This window comes from Onychostruthus taczanowskii, unplaced genomic scaffold (genome assembly GCF_017590055.1).
Source record: "Onychostruthus taczanowskii isolate IOZ18803 unplaced genomic scaffold, ASM1759005v1 scaffold129, whole genome shotgun sequence".
NCBI classification, from domain to species: Eukaryota; Metazoa; Chordata; class Aves; order Passeriformes; family Passeridae; genus Onychostruthus; species Onychostruthus taczanowskii.
Genome location: NW_024498451.1, coordinates 433,878 through 459,954, shown reverse-complemented (window position 1 = coordinate 459,954; position 26,077 = coordinate 433,878). Strand labels below are relative to the sequence as shown.

The 26,077-nt window shown below is 36.7% G+C and overlaps 1 protein-coding gene across 1 annotated transcript in view; it reads left to right on the top strand.

Moving 5' to 3' along the window:
- The window catches only part of LOC121331663 (guanine nucleotide-binding protein G(q) subunit alpha), a 114,397-nt gene that overhangs the window by 68,760 nt on the left and 19,560 nt on the right, over window positions 1-26,077 (top strand). Inside the window, exons 3-4 of the mRNA XM_041396281.1 lie at window positions 12,602-12,756; window positions 25,720-25,848. Of these exons, the coding sequence (XP_041252215.1) occupies window positions 12,602-12,756; window positions 25,720-25,848 (284 nt within the window). The remainder of the gene's footprint in view (window positions 1-12,601; window positions 12,757-25,719; window positions 25,849-26,077) is intronic.

Below are 26,077 nucleotides of genomic sequence, written 5' to 3'. Positions count from 1 at the left end.
CAGTGGACAGAAGATGAGGCTGCAAAACAGCTGAAAAGTTAGAGAATTATATCTTGATGTTTATTCCATTTCTTTTGCCTCCCTGTTCTGCTTTTTTTCTTGACATGGAAGTGTTAGTGTCAGACCAGATACATTGCCACTGATACTGTAAGTTGTAAAGGTGAAGAAGGATGTGTATATTTGAAGGCTGATAATGACTGAGCACTTTATTTATTTATTTTTTCTTGATTAAAGGCTTTGCTTACAGTTACAGCAATGGATTTGCAAGGAGACATAACAGAATTTGTGGATTCCTGTTAGACAATAAATTATGTGGGAGAAACACAAGCAGTGATACATCTCTGGAAGCACTGAGACACCACCAACTACAAATGTATATAAACACAATTTGATGATACTGCTTGTATAATCATTGATCTTCACTGGGTCAGAGTGGAATTCTAATTAGGCTTGTGTTTGCTTGTCAACAGTCTGCATTTTAACAAACCTACTTAACTTTTCTCTTTGCTAAGGTGTTTTCCAAGTGGCTTGTCAGAACTGAGGCATTATTTGGGACCTCCCAGCTCTATGCAATACTTGTAATATTGTGGTGCAGGAGGCTGAGGTGGCTTCTGAAGACCAGCAACAACAGAAGTGTGCACAGGCAGAGCATCTTGTTCTTGTCCAAACTGTTTTGTTCTTTATGTGATTTTTTCCCTCCATTAAACTTGAGTCATGGGTTGATCCTGAGGAGGAAACACTGCGGACACTTCCAGATTTCTGCCACTTAAACTGAAAAGAGTATGGCCTAACAACTGTAAAAGAATTGCTGACCTCAAAATGTTATTTTTTTTCCTTTATAGAATGGAATGATTTTACTGTTCTGTAATTAGTGTTTTAGGAAAAGGTAAATGTGATTGCTGATCCAAATTTACATTTGAATAAATACTTCTCTTGCTAGTGAATTACTGGGCCCTCTGTATATACTGGTAACTTTCTCTATCACAGATTCCCTAAATAAGGAAGTCTTTTCTGTACTGTGAAAAGCTAAATTTTGAAAAATAATAAGACTATTTTTCATCCAAGTAGAGGACTGATTACTGCATGGAAAAAAAAATCTTACAACAGAATTTGATATCCTGTTTTCTAAGAGTTTTTTGTTGCGGTTTTTGTTGGGCTTTTTGCTGGTTTGAAAGCAAACCAGTGAGGGATCCCAAGTCAGATATACAATTTAATAGGAAAATTAAAGTAAGTGGAATAATACAGAAACACTGACAGAGTCAGAATACAACCTGACGCCCTGTTAGTCAGGGTGTTGATAGAAGTCTGATTAAATGGTGGCTGCAGTTATTTTGAAGTGACAAATCTGATTCTGTGAAACAGTGATCCTGTAGAATGGTCTCATCTTCCTCTGAAGGTCCAGTAGTGGTGTAGATGGGTCAAGTCTTCCTCTGGGAATCCAGTGGGAAAAGGCTGACTGTGGTGTTCGAAATATCAGATTTTTATCCAGGTAGGAATGTTTGGCTCCTCACCCTGGACTGACCATCTCACAATGGGATTATGTAATTTTATCAGTCATGCAGTGAGACTCAATGGCCCATTAACAGAAGATATCTCCCTGGAGGGAGGATGGGTCCTGGAAAAGATAAAGAACACTGCCCCACCTGGTTTTAACAGATGGTAATAGAAAACATACTTCTGGGTACATCTTGCATTGCAACCTAAGACAGTTTTAAAGCCATATTCTAAAATTTAAAACAGTTTAATGTGGAGCAGTTTAACAGCTGCAATAATTAATGTGCTAGGAAGTCACTGAAACGAAGAAGATGCAGGGGAAAGAGCACTGAAATCTTCTGGAAAACATAAATTCTGTGGTTCCTTTGTCCCATGACATGAAGAAGAGAAAGTTTAGTATTTTCTTAGAACTGTGCTGTGAATTTTCTAGCTTTCCATCAATTGATTCTTAAACAATTAAACATAATGCCACCAATGTGATGCCAATGTAGGGAATTATTCAGCTACTGTAAATCCACTGTAATCCACAGCCAGTTGATTTTGGTTAAAACCCAGTTTTGATGGTATGACAGATTGCAACAGAGAGTACTTTTATATAATAGGAGGTGCTCTAAAATTGTTATGTTGATGTCTGATCCAATATATAACTGCATTTAGATCATAAAATTCAGACTTTATTACACGGGGCATTCCATATTATATTCCATAGTTACCAGGTTAACATGCATCATTAAGTCACTCTCTATCTGTACAGTGTTGACCTTTTTAACTAAATCTGTAGTTTAAATCAGTCATTTGAATATATATTATTAATAGCATGAAAATTATAGCGTGAAGGAAAGTTCACCAATATACAAAGAAAGTGGCAGAGCCATGTCCTTATCATATATTCTCCAACTATCTGGCCTTTTAAACTTTTACCCTCCTCTGATAGCATTTCCATGTTAGGACTTGTGATGACAGTTATGGAAGAGTGTTTTGTCCTGTGCAAGTCTCCTGCTGCTTTGTATGTAACATTGCAGAGATTGTTGAAGGACATCAGTGGTCACATACCTAGATGCACAAACTGCCAGGTGCTGTGGCATGGGCACTCAAGTCAGTCACCGTCAGTGCAAATTTGAGTGATTGTGGGGCTGTAGTGCTTTGCAAATTTAGTGATCAGCTCTTCTGAATAAGGTGTTTGGTGGCTGCAAAACCAGCACAAAGCTTCTTCTAATTCCTCCCCTCCAGCAGTGCTCTCTTTTATTTGATTAATAATGTCCTGACCTACCTGCAAAAATGCAAAAGTGTTCCTAGTTGAAGATGTGTTCTGCAGGTGGGGGATTGCATTAAATCAATGTACTATAATTATCCAGTGAAGCTAAATGTTACTAATGTTTAATCCAGTTTGTGATTCATTTTATGGCAGAAGTCTGAAACAAAATACATACTTACCCTGTCTAAAAAGGAATTTGGGTTATTTTCATATTGATAGAGAGTTTAAAGCCCACTAAACAAAACTATTTGATGATAGTATCAGGTGATAACTTAAAGCAAGAATGCTTTGCTAGCTTTTTTAACAAAATCCTGTCTTTTTTTCTTAGGGTGAATTAATTATTTTGTTCTAAAGACTAATTACAGGTTATTTTTGTTAACCATCCAGTTCAGTCTTACTACCAGTATTTGCATTAATACTGCAATTCCAACGAAAAATGTTTATTTGTGTGTGTGTTGTAGTTGCATGCTGATTCCCTAAGTAACTGCCTGTCTCTGATAATGCTTGTGAACAGGGTAGATAAGGCCTATTAATAAATGTTCTTTCTGGATAGCAGGATATAACTCAAACAGCATGTCTTTTCTACATCAACAGCTTCTCTAAATTAACTCAATAAATTTGTTTTGAAGATTTTCTGGGAAATCGCCTTGGACATTTCTGAAACTAACAAACAACAAAAAAGGACAGAATTAATAGGGTAAATTTAGATATTTGTGACTAAGTAGAACCTGTTGACTCCAGGCAACGCGATGTGATTGTCTGGATCTGTCTGTTTACTTCATCATTCATGTTCTCTTTTAGATCTTCATCTCGTTGCTTGGAGAATCTCCAGAGTATATTGAAGAGCAGGCTTAGGTGACTGAATTCAGAAACCTTGCTATACTAGTAATGAGGAGATAGTTTTTCTCAATAGACTGTGTAATTCACCTCCCACTTCTTCCAGATAAAACTTAATCAAAATTAATTAAAAAAAGCCCTCAATTTTGTTTACCTTCACATACATGTCATTCTTATTGAAAGCACAGGCTTTCAAATAAGCCATGTAGGTTATTAAAAATGTACTGTAAGGACACAAACATAACCCTTCGAAAATCTATTTCCTCTCATGTGATGACTGATGGTACATTTATAAAGAACATGCCTTATTTCTCCTGGGAGTCTCATCCAGTTCTGCTTTAGTGGATAAATAAGCCTGCCCATATGGTTGTTTAAAAGGCTACTGTGACCTCTCACTGTAAATACTGAATAGTTAACAAGCTAAGTTAATTATTGAAAAATACATATGAATCAATTTTGCACACACCAGGCAGCAAAGTGAGTAGCTTTTCAAGCTCTTAAAAATAAAAAAGTTGTTTCAATGTTTTCAGTATTGTAAAGATGGGTTTTATTGGTTTTTTTCTTCCTCCTTCCTAATGATATAAGTTGGCAGCATGTTTCAGGACCGGTGTTTTGCTTGAAGTCTTGAAAGAGGAGCCAGCAGTGTTTTGCCACCCTCCTTTAAATAAGCTCTTCTTGGTGTCTGATACCAGCCAGCAGAAATACAGTCCATTTCTAGGAATGGAGAAAATAGTACCTAATTTATAAGGAAACTATCACTTTTTTAGGTCACACATGGCATAAAACTTTATTTTAATTTTCCCTCAAGGCATTTTTCAAATAGTTACTCATCACCATGGTATAATATGTCTGTGGTATCTCTAGAGAAAATAATGTTGGCTTGCTATCTTTAACATCTTGGGGGTAAATTGAATCTTGTATGACCCTGTTTTAAACAACAGGTTTTCATCTGAGATTACATTTTTTGCCCCCTTACTTCAGTCTTGCCAACTCATTGTTCTAAACATCAAGGGATTAATGAGCACACTCAAAATAAGTAGGTGGTAGGGTGTCATGTATCTTTGCATGCCTAGGGTAAGTCTGAAGCTCACTTTGAGTTTACTTCCAAGAAGTGAGGTAATTGTTTAGAAGGACAGTCTTCTTGGTTGGACAGCACACAAATATGACCATTTAAGTTGCAATTTTTACAGAGGAAAATTTCTGCTGGAGTCATTCATTATTTTGAAAGGGACCCTCCCAAGTTCTCTGATATTTCTAGAAATACCAGTTTGAAATGACAGACTCTGGTGTTATATATTAGTCAGCAGAGGGCACTCTGCTTCTTTGAAGATAAAAAAGTGTGGCTTAAAAATACGGAGGCAAAATGCTTTTCTTTTATGTGCTCTTTTTTTGTTGTTTTTTTTTTTTTTTAACTTACCACTTCTGACAATTCTAATTAGTATGAGTTGTGTAGAGGATTCTTTTTCCACGTAGTATTTTCTCTCCTGAATAAAAACGCAGATATGATTACACATTTCCTTGTCCTGGTTTAATCCCAGCCTAGGACTACATACCACACAGACACTCAATCGCTACATCCATGGTGGGGAGAAGAGTCAGAGAAAAAAATATTAAACCTCAAGGGCTGAGCTGAGAGCAGTTTAATAATTGAATCAAAATAAAACATCATAATAATAGGAATGAAAAGGAGAGCGAGAGAGGAACAAAACCTAAGAGAAACAAGACAGCTGAGAACAAGAGAAACAAGTACAACTGCTCAGTGCCTGCTGAACGATGGCTAGCCCATTCCCCAGCAGTGATTGGTGCCTCTCAGCTGACTTCCCCTGGTTCATATACTGGCCATGACATTCTCTGGTATGGAATATCCCCTTGATAGCTCAGATCACCTGGCAGTGCTGCCTCTCAGGTTCTTGTGCACTTGCTGGCTGACAGAGCATCGGAAATTTGACTTAGAGTAAACATACTTAACAGCAGCTAAAACATCAGTGTGTCATCAGCGTTACTGTCATACTAAATCCAAAACTATATGAGCTGCTAGGAAGAAAACTAGCTTTATCCCTGCCAAAACCCGGACATTGCCTTAAAAGGAGCCTGCCATTTGTTTCCCTGTGCCCTAGGTTCACCATAGGTTCTTCTCTAGGTCTGAAATTCAGTGCAGTTCATGCAGTTTCTTTGTGTAAGCAAGTTGATGCTAAACTGTCTGAATCGACTGGCCATGACCTCTGTGAAGAGGTGCATCATCTTCTCAGTTCTAGGTGTTTGAATCAATGAGACCAAGCAAGGCTGTTACTGCTTGTGCTCTTAAAAAACGTCTGTAGTGCGGGACCAAGGCACAGGAGTGAGGTTTGTGGGAGATCTGTTCAATGGTATGCCTCTTAAGTGAGAATTTTAGTACTGGAACATTGTCCTTCTATTTTAATTTTTTTTAATGCACTTAGTAGTGTACTGCAGTGATTGACTGACATAACAGATTCTTGGAGGCTTGTGAAGTACAGCCAGTTATTTTGCTTGCAAATGGAATGAAAGTTTCAGCATGTCCATGTTTCCACTACATTTTCTTCCATAAATTCAGCTGAACCACTATACAAAAATTTGGCAGAAAAATGTAACATTTGCAAGACTTATCAAGCACTGTTCTTCAAAAACAGTGAAGCATGTTATGAAGGTCTAAAAACTGAGATGTTTATGAAGTAGAAGTATTTAGTTATATGTGTGTACAGTAATTATTTGTAGGATTATAGCACAATAATGGTTGGATGGTCTCAGCTTAAAAGTTGTCCTCAGAAGAAAAAAAGAAGACAACACACACACACACAAAAAAAGAAAATAGGAAAAAAAATTACTTAGAACATTGATATCTGTCTGAAAATATTATTGTAGATACATAGAATGGCCTGGAAGGAACCTTAAAAATTACCTAGTTTCAACCCCCCTGCTGTGGACAAGGACATCTTCCACTAGGCCAGATTGCTTAGAGCTCCATGCTTGAGTGTGTTTTTGTAAACATCGAGGATTACTTGGTGATAATACTATCTTTTTATAGATAAAAAGTATTAGCAGTAATATAGATCATTCCTTTTAGCTACAAAAATTGTTGTGAGAGGAGAGCTTGTTGCCAGTTCTTGCCTATGCTGTTTCACATCTGAAACGGTTTTTGTTAGTTTCTGTCATTGAAGATTTGAATTAAATTTGTAAATAGGTTTCATCGCTAGAAGATGATTTTACCTGTTTGTCCTTGTCAGTTACTAATTGTGAGGACTTGATGAGAAAGTCACTAGCAACAAATTACAATGTCTAAAAGAAAAACATTTGGTTTAGTTTTATGTTCAGATTATCAGTGTTAGAATTCAAATGCTAAAATAAATTTTTTAAAATGTCAGAACATTAGTAGGTATATTCCATTGTATCCTTGGGAATCTGAAGGATTTATCTGAACCAAAGTGTTAATCCCAAAATTTCATCAGCTGCTGAAAACCTTTGAAAATTTGTCAGTAAAAGTCATATTTGGAAAACAAGTCAAAACGTGACTTAATGAGACTGTTTACTATTTAAACTTAGTAAAAATAACTTGTCGCTACTTGTTTTTGATCTGTCTTTACTTATGTGGACTGTATTTTACGAATTGCTCTGTTTTCTTTAAAAAGGAATTTGGCAAAGTCTGGAGAATAAGTTGAACTTGTGAATTAATGTCATACACTGCTAATCAAGCAGTTAAATATATATAAATGAATCCTGTAATTGAAGCTATTGTTTACAATTAGAATAAAATTGCATGTGTGGGGTTTGTTTTGGTTTTTTGAAGTATTTTAGAAGTGAATGTAAACAAGTAGGATGTTTAGGCAGACTCGACTAATTTCAGGGCAGAGTACCTATTCTCCTAACAACACAAAACCAGCTCTTTGGGGGTGAATTACTAAAGCAGTGGAAAGGATGTGGCAATTGGTTGATCAGTTGATAGAGATATTTCAGAAAGTCAGCTGTAGAATTTCCCCAGCTCTACAAAGCATAAGTGTTTTCCACAGAATAAAGCTGTTTTTGTTTCTAGGATCCTCAGCAGCAAAAATGACACATTTTTACAGCACACATCAGGCAAGTATTCACTAGCTGCAAAACTTTAGGACCAGTGTGTGAAAATTTCATGTAAGGTGCTACATTTAGTACCTGCAGGAGGTATGAAAGTGCCTAATTTATGTTCCATTGCAAATGTAACATGCCACACACACAAAAGTAAATTTTAGTTGCGATTTTTTTTGTGATAGGTTTTTGCAACCTGCTGTTCAGTTTTGCACAGTGATGTCATCTTCCAGCTTAGCTTTATAGATATGCCAGTATTTGAAGTAACACCCTATGCAGTCATTAACAAGCAAAGTTGTAGCATTTAAAAGTTGTAATGCTTAATGATCTCACCTAAGAAATAAAGTAGGCAAAAGTCTTGAGGATCTGGAGAGTTATGGAGAGGTATGAAACTTTTAACAGAGAGAATAAAAGAGCCTGTAATTTTTGTTTATTAAATCTTCATATTTTAGTTTATATCTGTAGGTGGAACAACTAGAGCCAGAGAAAAATATAAAAAGAGAATTAATATTTAAAATCTCAAGGTGAAATTTCTCTTTTGCCTCTGTCATCACTGCAGTTGAGGAGATTATTGCATTCTCTCTCTGATGTTTAAGTCTTGTGTATCAGAGAGATGGAGTGAGATGTTCCCCCTCTCTTCAAATAACAGATATTTTTTGTTTCAGCCATTTTTTCTTCATGGTCCAGCAGCAGCACAGGGAATAAAAGATGACTAGAAATTACTGTAATGTTTTTCATTAAATGTGGTCAAATAATTTCAAATATTAGAATACGTTTCAATTTCATTTTGCTTTTGAAAGCTTCCTTTTCATATCTGTCACTTTGCTTTTTATATCTGTATCTTACATCAAGCCTCAAGTCTCTGAAGTGCTAACATATCTGAAATGGTATGTTATCCCTGTTAAATTGCCTTATACAGCAGACACAAGCAAAACATTGGAAATACTTTGGTAATTAATACTTCCGTGGAGGTGAAAAAATGCCCCACAATACTACAATTATGTTAGTAATTTTTGGAGATGTAAGATTTTTGAGTAGTTCCGCAGAAATGGCATACAATTTTCTGCCTTCATGGAAGAGTTTACTTCCTTCATGGAACTGTTTACCTGCACAGTTTACATCTGCTTATTCCATACCTTAGTTATTGGGGGTGTTTTGCAAGTAACCAATTTGGTCATAGGGTCATTAAAATATGACTTAATTATGGGAAATCAAAGGAGTTGTGTAATACTTAGGGTGCAAATTGTATACACTGTTTTCATTTGCATGTTTGCGTGGTATTTTAAACACTTGAATAGCCCCACAATGGCATTACTAAGGTGAGCATAGATCCATGTCACAGGTTAGTTTACACAGGCTCTGTGTATGTTACTTTGAAGTTCTGATGGATTTCAGTTCACCCAACTGAGATTTCATTCTTTTACTATGAGGAAATAAAGAAGCTGTTATACACCCTTATTTCTCCCTTTGTGTCTTTATTGTTGTTTATATCTTCATGTTTCAAGTGGAAGATGGTGCTCTAACATGGTGAGGAAGGTGCTGCTCTAACAGGTTTTGTGAGGGCTTGGCAGCCTTATATGTAAATTACCATTTAGCACATACTGACTGTCTGACAGCTGCAGCATTCTCAGTCTTTAGTGTTACAGTAGACATCCATAGTTGCGTTTAAGTTCAGCCTACCAGAAAGTGTTGGGATCATCAAAAGTTGCTGGGCCATTGTCATTCTGTAGCTGGGATTTTAGAATGTGGTGATTGTCCTGCTCTGCTCTGCTCTGCACTGTGGTGGCCTTACCTCGAGTCTAGTGTGTGGTTTTGAGTGCTGGAATACAAGAATATTGAATTGTTAGGGAGTGTCCAAAGGAGGGCCGTGAGGATGGTGAAGAGCCTTGAGGGGAACCCGTGTGAGTAGTGGCTGCAGTTGCTTGATGTGTTCAGCCTGGGGAAGAGGAGACTGAGGGGAGCCCTCATTGCAGTTACAGCTTCCTCACAAGGGGAAGAGGAGGGGCAGGCACTGATCTCTTCTCTATGGTGACAGTGACAGCACCTGAGGGGATGGCATGAAACTCCGCAACAGGGGAGTTTTACACTGGATATTAAGAAAAGGTTCTTCACCCGGAGGGTGGTTGGGCACTGGAACAGCTCCCCAGGGTCACAGTGCCAGCCTGACAGAGCTCAGCAAGTGTTTGGACAATGCTCTCAGTCACGTGGTGTGACTCTTGGGGTGTTGCACAAGGCTGGAAGTTGGACTTAATCATCCTCATGGGTCCCTTCCAATTCAGGGTATTCTATGATTTTCTGTCTGAGTATGTTTTAACAAAATGTAAAACACCCTAAATTAGAGATGTTTAATGAAAATTGTGGCATGATTTTTAGGCGGGGACATGTAAGTCTTGTATTCACAAACACCTGAAGTCACATCAGCGTTTTAATATAGTAATATCAATACAAGAAAATTGCATGGTAAAATGGGCAGGGAAGTGTTTAGTTATCCATTAAATTATAAACATTTTGGATCAGAAACTACTTCAAATCTCTTTTCTGAGATCTCCCACAAAGTTTTGTATGTTATAATTTTAGATGTTTGCGCATATAATTCTTGGAAATGTACTTACTAAATATGCTGTTTGGGTAGGTCCTGACTTTGTAAAAATCACTGCTGTAGAAAATTCAAACTTGATTCATGCATGAAATTGAAACTTTAGCTTTCACTCATGTTTTTTGTATCACATAGTATGATCCAGAAGCCAAGGATTGCTTAAGGAAAGTGATATTATTGTATTTATTTTATTACATTTTCCATTCCAACTGTGTCAGTAATGTTCTCTTTTTCCTACTTTGTCTGGTGACCTGATCTCAAACAAAGCTAGGCAGTGAATGGTTTTTAGCAATAAAAACATAATGTGTAAGGAAGCATTTAAGTAGTTCTTCACTGTACCTTGCTTTTATTGTCCATCAGTCCATTAAAATTAATTCAGGTTTGGGGGAGTTTCACAAGAAAACCACCTTTGGCAGACATTTGGCAGCAAGCAGATGAACTGTTTCTTAATTTCTCCTATTCAGTCAGTGGTTTTCTTTATCTGACTGTCAGCTAGGTCTGAAATCCTGTTGCAGTTTTTGAGAGAAATTTCAGACTTGAAAACAGTTTCTGGTTCATAATTCAGTTCAGCCACAGGACTGCAGTAACCTATGGCAACATCAGATTTCTGAGCTGGTTATCCCCTCCAGTCCTTAAGTGGTACCTGCTTTTCAAAGGAGACGAACATAAAAATAAAAATTTAAAAAAAAAAAAAAAAAAAAAACACACAAAAAAAAAAAAAAAACCCAAAAAACCAAAAACAAAGCGAAGAGAAGAAGGGTCTGTGACTTTTTCTGTACCATGGTTATGGAGAGGCTTTTCTGGCATGTTTATTACAAATCAGGCATTATGGAAAACATGCTCTACTTCTTGGTTGCTTTACCCTTCCATCTTCTGTGATATCATGAATTGTCCAGGAAAGATGACGGGCCACTCTTCTGACTTCTAATAGATCTCTGGGCATTTTTGCTTCATAGAAAGGCTATATTGTTGCAGTTTTGCCACAGAGGTTTGGCTAGTGTTTCATTCTGAAGACTTACACTGATTTACAAAAAAAAAAAAAAAAAAACCAAAGAAAGATGACTGATTTAGTTCCTCCTATAGCTGGAAAAGTGAAATACATTTTTGGCATTAAACATTTTTATTTACTTTCTTTATTCAACTAACTGCTATTGTTGTCATAACCACTGTGGCAGTTCAGGAAAATATATACAGCATTTTGGTAAAACCTAGTTTAATTTAAAGGCACACAAAGAGCCAAAGAAAGCAAGTGCTTCACTGTAGTGAAATGGCAACTCACTGGTCTTATGCAAATCTAACCACCATTAACATAGTCCTACAAACCAAAGAACAGAGAAAGTGTGAACATTTTCCTTAGTAGTAGTCCTGAATTACTAGAACTTCTTCAGGTCTTTTGAAGTAGGCTCTGTAGGATCAGGTATCTCCTATTAACTTGGGAATTATTTTGCATTGGAAAAATGGAAATTATTTTCCCGTTACTATAAAAATAACAGATGATAATAAAGATAGTAAGTCAAAGACTGAGGTGATGAATCCTAGACCACACTTTTGTAAGTATATAATGGATTGCAGCAAAAAGAGTATTGCCAGGAAAACCAGCATAGAGCTGTAATACTCTTGAAGAATTAGTTTTTAACACTGCCCATAGTTTTCTGAGGGGAATAAAGAAGGAGAAGACGTGGTTGCTAATTCAGTATCCTCGCAAGTGGAAATGTTGTGACTACAATTCCCTAAAATTCCAGTTTACTTATTCTGGAATCTTGTTTTAAATACTTGTAGAAACCCATGAAGAAGATTCTAAATGTATGAGACATGGCTTTCCAAAAAGAATTGAATAAGTGTTTGCAAGGTTTCTGGTAAATAAAGGGGAAATTCTTATATTCCCAGAAGGCCATGGAAAATGTTGTCTGCTGTTGTCCAAAGTATATTGAACTGAACAGTCTCCTACACCATCTAGATTTTGGTTGTGAAACAACTGAGTGAAACTATCAGTAGTTAGATCTTAATGACCAGTTTGGATTTGGTGGTACTTACAGAATCCTTCCATTTTGTCTGTTATTTTTATTTTTTCTTTGTTTCAATGGTATGGTAACAATTACTGGTATCACGAAAGAAGTCTAAGAAGATGCAATTTTCCCAAGAGTAACTTCACTCCATGTGATATTAGCTTAAAAGTTACTTCCTTTTTGCATCTTCATAACCACCTTTGTGATATTTTTCAAATTGGAAATACATGTCGGTGATATAACCAATGTGAAGAATTATTAATATTGTTCATTGTATATGAGATGTCTGCAAACATAGTAAATGAGGTACATTTCACTGTTTTGTTTGTTTTGAATTAGGTTCATGCACTATTAGTTCGAGAAGTTGATGTAGAGAAGGTGTCAAGTTTTGAGAACCCATATGTAGATGCAATAAGAAGCTTATGGAATGACCCTGGAATTCAGGAGTGTTATGATAGACGACGGGAATATCAATTATCAGATTCAACTAAATAGTAAGTACATGGTAGCAATGAACAACGAAATATAATCTTCTGTTTCTAACAAAGTGATTTTCACTTTTTTAGCTTATTGTACTATATGTCTGTGTACATGTTTCTTGTGTTATGGAGCACAAACATAGCTGAATATACACATACTAAATTGAATTAAGGAGTTGTATACATCTATTTCAGGATTATATCTGTGCTTGTTTTACAAAATGACAGTCTGTGATCATTCAAAGTCTTAAATTAACATCCTCACTAGGGATGACTAATTTGGAGGGGATTTTTGTTAAACTTATTCAACTTACTCTCTTCCAACATCTAATTACAAATGTAAGATGGGCAAAAATAATTTCATGTAATGTGACAGTAATGAATACTGGGAAGTGCAACCAAGGTAGACCTCCATACAATTCATAAAAATTAAAATGTCTAAGAACTCCTATTTTCCAGATATTCCAGTTTCCCTCTCTGGCATTTGCAGTCCTAGTGGTGAGGTAAAGAGTACTAAACAAAGGGATTTGTTTCATACTGGACTGTCTTTCTATTATGGAAACAAAGTCTAAACTTTAAAGAACATGGCTGCCAGGAAGAAATCAGGAAAGCACTTCAGGTTGAATTGTTGTTCTAGAGCAACAATAATAAAAATGCATATGTGACTAAAAAATATCTGAAATGTTACCCCTTTCTTGGGACTGGAATCTGATTATAAAACCATGTGAAATTTGTCATTGGAATCTGATGTCTGCCTGAAGGTTTACTCCATGAATTTTAGTTATTTTCTAGTGATGTAGCGTACAGCTCAGGTGAAATTTCTCATCTGCTATCAAAGAAACAGATGATGGCCTTTTGATGTTGACCTGTGCTACAGAACACAGCATGGTTTGCTGTTAAAGCGTGGCGAAAACCTCCATGGGTTCTACATTGACTTCTGTATTAGCTATGACAAAAATTTATTCCAGTGACATAATTCCAGTCTCCATTTGGCATGTGTATGTGAATGGAAGCCTCTTACTTAAGAAAGTGCACAATGAAGCTTCCATTAAGCTCATTGTAGCAGGACATTAGACATGAAGTACAGATGTGGAATGACATTTATCTGCACAGTAGCCTAAGCATCCTTATCTAGTCCTGAACTTTATAAGGGAATTAGTCAAGACAGACTTACTAGGATTTTGCTGATAGAATTTAGGCAGCTGAAGACTATGGATGCATGACATAAGTCTCCTCAGATACACTGCAATATTATCACCACACCGTGACTTTCCCTTGCCCTGTGCATAGGGTTTCTGTTGTCCTGTGCAGTTCTCTGTCCTGGTTACCTTCCCAAACCATCATTTTTGCACGTATATTTGGTGTAGAGTGCTGCAAAACATAATGGCATCTCTTGTATTGCTGAGATTCTGACTGTCCCCAAACATATCATACTGTGTTTTGGTTTCAGATGGTAAGGAAACAAATATAACATTACATAAAGAGAAAAATTTGAGGATGCATAAACAGTGATAAGAAAATTTTAGATGCACATTACTAACAATACATTTTCACATTGTTTCTGTGCTGAAATGGGTGGCAGAGTTAAGTAGAAGGTGAGGCAGAGTTCATCTCATATTTTGAATTTCTTGTATTTGTAGGTCCTAACTTTATTTCCACAACAGATGAGATACTGGTTTTCAAATTGAAATAAATGTATGTATTTTGTGTGTTCTACCTTAGAGGATAAATATAGAATTACTCTTCTAAGTAGGAAATAATGATCTGATGCTACTTCAGATCAGATTGTGCTGAATACCATAGTTTCGATCTACTTTTAATTAAATTGGCACCGTAGTGGATCTTTTGAGTAGCATTAAAAATAGTAGGGAATAATCATTAAGTAGCTATTAAAAAAAAACTTCCTAGTACATTGTCTTGCAAAAGGTACATGTGTTTGTTGATTGGTTATTTCTCAAGCTCAGCATGTCTACCATGAGTTATTGGAGATTTGGTGACTTTATTATAGTTCATGGATTATAGCTATGGATTTCTGCAAAATCTTTTAAATTAGACTTGTTAATCACTGTATATTAGTATTTAGAAAAGCCTCTATGTATACTTATGCTTGCAAGTAGAGTTTTTTCCAGGTACATAAGTCCACTAAAAAAAATCATCAGACACAAAAGAAATATTGTTTCAAAAATACAGTATGTGTGTTTACCAGTAAAACACCCAAACAAATTTATTAGCATTATAAATGCCACAAAGCAAGGAAGCAAACTGATTTAAAGCTACTACTGGGATTCACAAGGCAGTAAGACAGAAAAAAGCACTTTGTGCTCATTTTCTTCTGACTTGATGTATGAACCAGAATGGTTTGTTGTCCACCAGCTCTCTTGTAAGCATATGTGCCAGTGTCTCATAAGCGTATGTGTCAATGTCATGTGTGTTCTTCATTCATCCCTTGCACAAGCCTCTCATCTTCTCAGTCGTTTTCCACTGTGTTTTTGTAGTAGTAGTAGTAGTAATAGTATTTTCAGTCTGCTGCCTATATTGCTCTTTTCTAACATCAGTCTTCAACAAGGGTAAGTGGTGGGTCCTGCCCTTGGGTCACAGCAGGCCAAGGCAGTAATACAGGCAGGGGCAGAGTAGCTGGAAAGCTGCCCAGCAGAAGATGACCTCAGGATGCTGGTTGACAGCAGATGAAGATAAGCCAGCTTGTGGCTGAGAAGGCCAATGGCATCCTAGCTTGGATCATAAATAGTGCGGTTGTCAGGACCACGTCTGATATTTCTTGTATCAGAAAGACTGTGGAAGGTTTGTCCCCCTGCAGTCAGCACTGCTGAGGCCACACCTCAAATCCTGTGCCTAGTTCTGGCCCCCTTACTGCAGGACAGACACTGAGGAGCTGAAGCGTGTCCAGAGAAAAGGAACGGAACTGGTGAAGGATTTGGAGCACAAGTCCTCTGAGGAGCAGCTGAGGGAGCTGGGGGTCTTTAGCCTGGAGTAAAGGGGGCTCAGGTGTAAACTTACCACCCTCTACAACTGCCTTGAAAGGAGAGGGTAGCCAGCTGGTGGTCAGACACATTTCCAGGTAACAAGAGATAGGACAAGAGGACATAGTCTCAAGTCGCACCTGCTGAGGTTAATTTTTCTGAGCATAAAGAATAATTTCTTCTTGGAAAGAGTTGTTAAGCATTGAATCAGACTGCTTAGGGAAGTGGTGGAGTCACCATCCTAGAGCTGTTGAAGAAGTAATTGGATGTTGTACTTAATGCAACAACTTTGTCTAAATGACAAAGTGGTGATTGATAAGTGTTGGACTTAATGATGCTTGAGGTCTTTTGCAATCTAAATTATTCTCTTACTACACATAGTCTTTTTCCTGTTATTTTATTGTTTCTAAATTATGTTTCAAGTGTCTAGTATGTCGTGTGTATCATATTGCTTTCATTTCTGACATCTTTTGACCCGTTTTGTCATTCTTTGTCATTGTTAGCTTCATTTTTGATGTTTTTATACCCACTGCTTGTACTCTGTAAAAATACATCCAGTGTATATTTACTAGAAGAGGTGGGAGTAGTGTCTAAGAAAGAAAATTCCCTGCATTACGGGAGTTGATTTGAACTTATTGGAGGCTTAACAAATTCATTCTGTTCTCTTTCCTGACCACTGTATGCACCAAAGTTTGGATTTTCATGTTGTTTTAAAATCAACTTTTAGACTTCTCTGTAGTAAAGTCAAGAGTACCTCATGTGTATAGAGGTTATTTGCTTTCCATGTGCCTTACCAGGTGACTTAGCCACTTCATTACCATCAAATTACTTCCCTTTAAGATGCAGCCTCACAGTGCGAGACAGATGTAAACTAACATGGAGAATTACCTTTAGTAGTAGCTGTGTGAGGTGAGATGAGATGAGATAATTCAGAATATACTGTACTTACCATTCAACAGTTTGATTGTATCATACCTTTCCGAAGTCTAAGGGAAGGAGAGTCAATATCTTCTGTGTTAGAGAATTTGGGTTGCAATTGGAATTTTTGAAGATTCATCACCATATTGCTCCAGTATGGCACTAAGGGCATACCATTCATGAACAAAATGTAGGAAGTGTTAAGACCTAGAAAGTGTCCCAGAGCCTTGCTTGGCTCAGATTTTCAATTTCATCTTTTTCTGGCCACATGAAATTGAAGTATTTGGCTGCTGTGTACCTTCAACCAAGGACTTTCTGGTTCCTACACAAGCGCTGAGCATGTCTGTTTATTTTCCCTTCCATGGCTATGTTTTCTAACACTTCAGATAATTAAATACAATTTTCCCATTAGTGTGTTAGCTATGCCAGTGGATATCTATAGCACATTTTGTTATTATGTAATGTACTGCTTCTTTAGTCATACATGCCATTGCATTCTCATACATATATACATAAGTCTTTCAGGCTTTTGTTTCTGCATTTGCTGTCACCTTTAGCAGCTCAGTTCCTGCAGTTGCACAGCTTTGCATATACTGGGAGCGCAGGTAGTTGGACAGTTAGTATAGAAATGCAGATTCCCATACTTTACTGTGTACTAAGAACTCAGGGTGTGAATCTGAGGTAATTTACCACGTATCACTGATTTTTAACAGAAAAGAAAGATATGAAACCTAGTGATGTTTGCTCAGTAAAGTACACCTTTTGTAAAACTTGTTGCAGGAGGTGTAAGGCTTTGGTCATCTAGTAATTTTTCTATGATAGTATTCCATTTGAGTTTGAAGTATTTTCAAAACTTCAGCTAAACAATTCATTTATACCTGTCAGCTAAAAATATCATCTTTCTTCTGTGTTACTCTTCTGAAACAGGTAAATTTCTGTTGAATTAGCACCTGTTAAATAATGTGCTTGGGGGTACACAAGGGGCAAGATCAGCACATGAATCTTAAGTTATTGCTAACGCAGTTTAGTCGATTTCTTGGCATTGCCTTTAGCAATCCTTTTTTTATTTCATAAAGGTGTAGGGCATTCTTACAGCATGATGGGTCTTTCAGAAGTAGTAATACTATCCAAAATTGGGACCTGCTAAGAGGCTGTACTGATAGCAAGTTCTGAACAACTGTCTGGGATATCTGTGTAGCAGTCAATCAATTGTAGTGACAAAACCATATACTCATATAGTGATAATTTAAAAGATGCATAAGTACATATTATTTAATAAACTGTTGGTTAGTTCTTGCTTACTCCCATTCATAAAAATGTACTTGAAGGTCCTAAAGCTATACTTGAGGGCATTTTGTGTTTTGTGTTGTAGAATTGTAGGTTCTTCTGCTTTTGTGTATTCACAGTTTACACAGCTTTATGTACAGTTTAGAGTAGAGTAGAAACAGCAAATAAAAATGAAAGTCTTAAATTCAAAGATCAAGTATAGGCAGCAAAACTATGATAATCCTATCTTATGCCTTAGATATAGTCCCAAAAATAAAAGTAATGTCTGAAGAAAGATGGGATGTGCATACCAAAGTACTGCTTCCCATACAAAAACTGCAGGTTATCAACACAACTTGGGAAGTTCAAAAAGGAAGGTGGGACTATGTATAGCAGTATACAGTATGTATTTATTTTAGGATGTTTTTTCATGCAGCACCAACCATGTTCTTAATGACTGTATAATTTTTATACCACAGTTCCTAAAAAAAAAAAAAATTTGCATGAGCATTTTTCTATTTGGTGACATGTCTTTTTAGCCTTTGCTAAGGTTGGCTTTTAGTGAGGTAGGAAATTGAGGAAGACACCTAGGTAGGACTTCGGTGGATTATGGATTAAAAAAATGCTGTGCAGACTTCTTCCTACCTCACTTCAGCTGTGGATTAAGACGAGATAGTTCTGGAAACTGGTAATTTACTTCAACTTTTCATCAATAGTATAGAGTCTTAGAAATGCAAACCTCTACAGAAGTTCTGAGAACACAGACAATACTTGCTTACATTTAGTTTTGTACACTGAAAATCAGTTCCATTTACTGGACTGCTGCCTCTCAGCATAGAGAGCACTTGTGTCAATTATTCTGGCAGCTCTATGAGGCAGGAAAAATCCTGCTACAGCAGCTTTAGCATTTTGCATATGTGCTGTTGAAAGTCAAGCCAGTTGTATGTTTTCTCAAAGACGCAAAAAAATAAAGGCTTTTGTTTTTCAGCACATGGTCCAAATTAGTGCTAGGGTTTTTTAGGAGAGTGGCCTCATCAACTGGCTCAAAGGTTTGCAGAACAAACTGAAAAAATCCAACCCTACCCTAAAACCACACCAAACCCCAACAACAGTATGGAGTGTAGCTCCACCCCACTCCAGAACAGTCAGGCTCCAAAAGTCAGAGGTATATAAAATCTTATTTAATATCTTGCCTAATTATCCTTAGTCATAAACTTTGGTTAGGTTTCTATTTTGTCTTGCACTGCTATTATCTGTGTATGAAATAGAGCATTTTGAGAGGGTCATACCCATGAACTATCTTAATCTTAAGGAAAAAACCTTTTTTGTGCATTAAACCTCTGAACTTTGGGGTTGAAAAGATGTAAATGTTTATGGTTACTATCATACCAAAGTCTGTCTTGTCATTGAATGCAATGAGAAAGCATTTGCATGTGAAGGCTTGCTTTTATAACTGTGGATATACTGGTAAGGCTTGCTTTTATAACTGTGGCTATACTGAAATCACCAACAAACTTTTATGATAAACAAGAGAGTTTGTAGAATTTCTTGAGGTTTGTCCCTACCCTGTTCCCTGTACTCTCATTCTCCCCTATAGAGATGTGTTGACTGGTTGGGTGGTAACAAATCATCTTTACTGGTTTTATACTGACCTTTCTATCAGTGTTAATAATTACTTCTATCTCAACATGTTTAGTTTTATTTAGAGATTTATAACATAGTGTTTCTGGTATGGTGCCAGTCAGATCCTTTCTCCTCAGCAGTGCTTCAGATGCATTTTGCTCTCCAAGGACTTCTGTGTTCAAAGTGTCTCTCAGACTCCTGAGCCCAGGGTGTGATAGTGTGCCAGTGAGTATTAATTCAGCACCTTGCTACATCAGTTTTGCCTGCTGAATTTAGGGAAAGTTATTAGACAGTACTGAGGAGCAGACTAGTCTCATTTTTAACCTCACACAAGAGATGGGTTGAAGGCTGTATCCTTTCTACCTTTGTCTGCCCATGCCTTACTGCCTGCACGTGATCAATTAGGCTATACACTCAACATAGTTTAATGATACAGAAATTCATCCTATGAATTTATTCCTTAGAAAATGCTTCTTTATCACCTGATTACTTGGAAAAATCTGAGCTCAAAGATGCTGGTAAGTAGTAGCTCATAGCTGGAGGAGGGTGTTTCTTTGAAATGTCTGCCCTGTGTTGAAGGTGCTCCAAGATCTTGATTTCTGAAAGTAAATTCAAGTAAGTTTTGACGGTCTGTCTTCATTAGGTGGTGTAGCCTAGGAAAATAAGGCTCAGGATTGAGCTACCTGTTCATGGTTACTGGAGTCATACCCAATTTATTAAAACATTGTACTGGTTAAAACAGCTGTGGTCTGCTTATTAAGCTTCTGAATCTCAATTCTTTGCTTGATTTCCATATGGGAAATATATGTAGAAAAGTACAAAGTCAGTCTATTCCCATAATCCTATTCCTGCTGTGAACCCACAGTACCTTTGACATGTGCTTTCTTTCAGTGGTGTTGTTAGCACCTTCATATCTTGGCAGCTTTCCTGAAGCGTGCTGCAGGATTGGACCTTGTCATAGCTGATGTAAAGTGCATTACAAAAAATTACTTAGCTCTTGGTGCTGACTGAGAAACAAAAGTCTTCCTCTGCTTCTGGTCAGTGTGCAGATCATGGGCATTTTGCTACATGCTGGCAGCTTGTCCTGACATCAAGGGAGGTCCACTGCCAGCAGCTCATTACATACTCATCGCTTCAGTAATGCACCGTCTGCCTGTCACTATAGCAACCCCCTGGAAAATTACCACAGCAGCCACTAAAATTCATTTTTATTAAAACTAATTACAGAGATAATTGACTTTAGAAACCTGGTCTGTATTGTAAATTTACTCAGAACCATGTATTTTCTCATTTTCTCTCCTTTCTATAATGCCCAGCTGAGTAGGTACTGTTTGGGTGAGAGGCCATATAGCTACAGTGTGACTCATCAGAACAAGATTTCTCAGTAGGTGGTGAAAACAAACTCTGTGTATCATGTGGCTGAGACCTAAATGTCTTGCGCAGTTGCTACTACCTGTACAACCGAATTTCCTGTGGTAATGATGGTGGTTACCCACTGTTGAACTAGACCTCAGGATGGCTTCCAGAGCATTTCCAATAACCATATTGTTATTATGACGTTAAAATTTGAAGCAATAAACTGAGAAAATACCTGGTTTGTGCAATTATTGGTTGCTCTCCTTTTGTGTAAGATTGTAGCTATGTCAAGTCTTGTGGTTTATTTGCAAGAGTGCACGTGTAGCCAGTTGTAGTATAGGTTGGAGAGTTAAGTGCATTGGTAAGACTGACTGCAGTGTGTCTTAATCCATTTCTAATTGAGCATCTACCCTCAAACACACTGTGCATTTCTCTTATGAGTTTAAATTTTTTTGTTTGTGTGTAGGATTTGTTTGCCCAGGAGGGCAGTGTAGTTGTCAGTACTTTAGGGTTGCATTAGCTAAGTGCTTTAGAACCACAGTGAATCAGTTTATTAGTAAGGAGATACATACAAAAGCCCATCAAATTTTCATTTACTTCTCATCCATCTGCATTAAAAAACTCAACACATTTCACATAGCTGTGGCTTCACAAGTTTTCTTCTGGTTGCAGATAAGCCAATGGAGGAAGTACCTTCACCCTGCTTTCTTGCTGGAGTTTATGGACTTGCCACATCCTAGGATACATCCATCAAATAAACCATAACCAGAACAATTTCAGTAGTGTTTTTTCACTATTCCAAATAATTTTGACGGAGATGTGTTATTAAGCTATTGCACAAGTTAAAGGACTGGCAACTGGGGATGGGCAAGGGAGCAGCTAGGGTGGTCTGGAGCCAGCAGAGTTGAAAGCAGAAGACAATAGGCACTAGCTAGCACTTTTGATGTTTTCATTTAAAGTTGCTGCCTTATTTAAAGTAATTTAAAAATAAATAAATTACTAGTTTGATAAGCTGTAGAATGTTTAAAGCTTATGTGTGCAATGCCGCACTTCCCTGGTGATCATGGAATTTCTTTAAACCCCAGCTTTCATTAAAAAAAAAGTTAAATATCCAATTCTTTTGGTACAAAGAAGATGTAAAAGTAAAAGTCTTTATTTTGACAGTAAATAAACCATGGTAAGCTAAATAATAAAATCTCAGTGTTACAGAAACAGTTAGAATAGTAGTATGTGAAAAATGTGTCTGCTGCTGGTATGCCTTTAAATATTAATTGTATTCTAGTTGTCTTCTCTTTTTATGTAGTCACCTGCATTCACTTATATATTTCCTCTCAGCATTTTGAAATAGTGACTCAGCTCAACAACCAGTTGTTCAAAATAATCAGATTGTCACCCCACTCCGTTTAATGCAATGCAAAAGTCCATTCTTGTGCTTCATAAAGAGAAAGTGCCTTGGATTTTGTCTGTGTCGTACCGTGGATGTAGAAATGTAGTATTTTGCAATTAATACGCAAGTTGTGATAATGTATTGAGGTTATGTATGTTGATTTGTTCTCATTGGTATTCTAGAAAGATTCCACCTGACTGAAAAGAGACATTTTATTTCTGTCATATCAAAAGTCTTCAGACAATGATATAAAACAGTGCATAAAATGGAAAGATCCAGATGTCAGTCCCAATGATAGATGTTCTTAAAGAAAATAGAGGGTTTTTTAAAATTCTTAGTTTATTTTAGAGGTTATGTAAATTTTAAAAGAGACATGCAGCATTTTTAGCGATTTTAGAATATCTTGAAGGCAACTTTGTGTTGCTGCTGCTGGCAAAACTTTCAGTTTGATTTTCAGAAACATTTTTAATCCCCCTGAAGCTGATAGCAGAACACGAAGTTACATATCTTCATGGGGTAACAGGAAGTGTAATTGTCTGCAGAACTGTCAGTAGCAGAAAATACCGGTTCCTTTGCTTCAGAACAACAGTGCAAAACTTGATTTAAATCCGAATTTCAGTACAAGTAATTTTTCAGCCGAAGTTAAAAGAGTCTGTTAAAATAAAATGTAAAGAAATTCCAAAAAACAACCAGAAAAAAACCCAAACAAAACCAGAACAAACAAACAACAGCAACAACAAAAAAACCAAACAGAAAAACCACAAATCAAAACTAAAGCCACTTTTTTCTCTCTAGGAAAAATTTAATTGACACTTTGTAGTATGGTCATAGCATTAAAATAACAATGATAAAAGACTTCAAGTTGTACAACTAAGACCTGGGATATTTTCATTTAAATAAATTGATACAATAATATATTAATTTATTAAGTTTTAAGTTAGAAGAAAAAGGGATGGGCCTAAATATTACTAGAAAACAACAACAACAACAAAAAAAAAGCAGGATGTATTTTAAATGGCCTTTGTTAGGCTGTAGATTGTGATTATGACTGTAAAAAAGATGAGATACTCCTACTGGTTTTGATGCTAATTCCTTGATTCTGGGTTTGAATGTATAATTCAGGACAGTTCTTAGAGAGCCCAACACTCTTTATTCTGTTGAGTGAAGCAATCCAGGGAATTAAGTATGACTGTATAAGGATGCATAAGGACTCTTCTGTGGACGGTGTAGGCTCTGTAGGGGGCTACAGGTGAAATGAGTGAAAAGGCAGTATCCTGTGTTTGGTGACTGAGTGAGCAGAACTTGGGCATAAAGGATGAGGAGAAGGAAAAGGTAAGTATTTTTTAAGGATAAATTAGTGTTTCTGAAACTTAGGACAGAAAATGCCCAAAAAACCTTATCTGCTCATTTATTGGTTTCTAGAAACACAAATGAGATGTAACAATTTAATAGTCTCTATCCGTTTGATTTATCACTTTTCTAAAATCAGATGTGCATTACCAGATAGTAACATGTCCACTGTGCAAAGGTGCAGTAAACCAGGCTCGCCTTGGAGACTGCAGGTAAAGCTTGCCAAAGGAATACAACAAGACAATTGTGTAAATGGGCCACCTGCCAGTTTATTCAGTTAAAATAATCTTGCTCTTATGAATACCACTGTGGCATGTAATGACTGGCAATGCTTCTTTATCTCCTTCCAAAATGTCATCACAAAATAAAACTAATTGTTCTGTGGGTGGGAGGGAATAAGAATCTAGTTCAGAGTCTGTCACTTTCTTATGGTGGTGGTTATGGATTTCATTCACTTGTTTTTGGTTTTTTTTTTCCTTTTCTGCCAGCTAATTGATGGTGAGCTTGTTCCTGCTGCTTTTTTGTGTAAAACCTGATGGCAGATGCAGTGCTCAGACTCTCAAGCCTTTTTCTCACTGCCAGAAACCAATTAGCATTCTCAGAAAATATTTTCAGATTACTACCTTCTGGCTTAACTGAGATAGTGTTCAATACATCTTTCTCACATTGCTATTTACTATTGAATTGATACTCCATTAATAAAGCATAGTGAAGGAAATTTGATAATTTTATAATTGAGCCAGTAATAATTTGGCTCTTCCCAAAGCTAACAAATTATTCTGTATTTTTACTGTAAGGTAAAAATTAAACTTGTTTGTTTCTGTCATTGTTTAGGATAACTTCTCACTATTTTATTAAAAAGTAATCCAGAACACCTAGAAGAAGTCTGATTATTTCTTGTGTGGGTTTATTTGAAAAGAGTGCCTTCACTAATTACTACAAGGAAAAGAACATGTTCAGGAGTTGATGACACTTCATCATTAAATAAAGTATAAAACCATTGCTCTCATCGCCTAGAGTGAATGAGGGGATCCCTACATTAGTTTATCTTTTCAGTGGCTAACTATAGGTTACTTTTCTGCTGTGAACTAGCCAAATGTCAAAGAACTTGGTTTCCTGCAGCAGTCCTTCTGCCACATGTCCACCATGGGGAGAGCATAAGCTTCATGGTGCACTGACTTCATTAGATGTCCAGCTCCTGGACACACACGTGTATCTTCTTTTTTTGAGGATGTTTTTCAGGCAGCTAATTAAAACTTATTAAAACTTACAGTACACGGGTGCTTTATGGTTGAAACTCACCATTAACCAATAAGCAGAATAGGTCTATGCCATTGTTACTGAGCATTTACAAGCAATTTTATACAATTTTGGGTTATTTGCTAGCCAGCTGGAGTGTTTTTCAAGTACTTCAGACTTATTAACCTGATCAGAAGTTTCAGTGTGAATGCAGGAGTTCAGGTGCCAGAGATCACACTAATTAGTTTGTGCTGCCTTCTGGTAACAAGATCTGGAGAGTGTTTTAACTGTCAGTGGTTGGTCTTTTCCATTTTTAATTTATTCTCAAAACAGTGCTGTTTATCTTCCTGTCATTTTGTGACTGGTAATGATCTATTACCAGTCAGTTACACCAGACTGCTATAGACCACTATCTATTCTATAGCAGTCCATTGTTTTGTGAAATGTTCATTCAGTTTTGATATTCATACAGACTGAATATCATGAAATATATTACAGATTCAAAACAATTTTGTATTTTTCACACTTTGTGTAGTACTATGCCTTTGAATTTCCTAGAATTATGTAATTGACAACTTTGGTGAATTTACATGTGAAAGCCAAGCAAAGTTGTATGGGATTAAAAAAAAACATAATAATTATGCTACCTTTCTTGTAGAATTAGCTTGAACTTATGTAAGTGGAGATGGGAGTACATTTTTATATTTTGTCCCCTCTTTTCTGCCGATAATGCTTTTTCTTTTTCTGTTGTACTTCCCCCTACCCCACAACCCACTTCCTTCCCAAGTTTTCCTTTCTCTTTTCCTCAGTGAGATGATGGTGTCACTGTCTAGCATTCCTGTTGTTTCTCCCTGTTTATAGCTATCTTAACGACTTGGACCGCATAGCAGATTCCACCTATCTGCCAACCCAGCAGGATGTGCTCAGAGTTCGAGTCCCAACAACAGGGATCATTGAATATCCATTTGACTTACAAAGCGTCATTTTCAGGTAGGAAAAAAGTTTTAGCACCCACTTGCTTTGCTTCTTTTGTTTCCTTTTACATTAGCAATGCCAAGTAAGGATATTGATTTAAGCTGCATAAAAAGTAATTACTCTGTCTCTAAAATTTGAGCTTGGTGAATTTTTCTTCTTGTAATTTAGGAGCTCATGTTAAAGATGTCAGAAGGATCAAAGATAATTAGGTTTGTTATTTTTGAGAGTATTTTTTACTGATAGA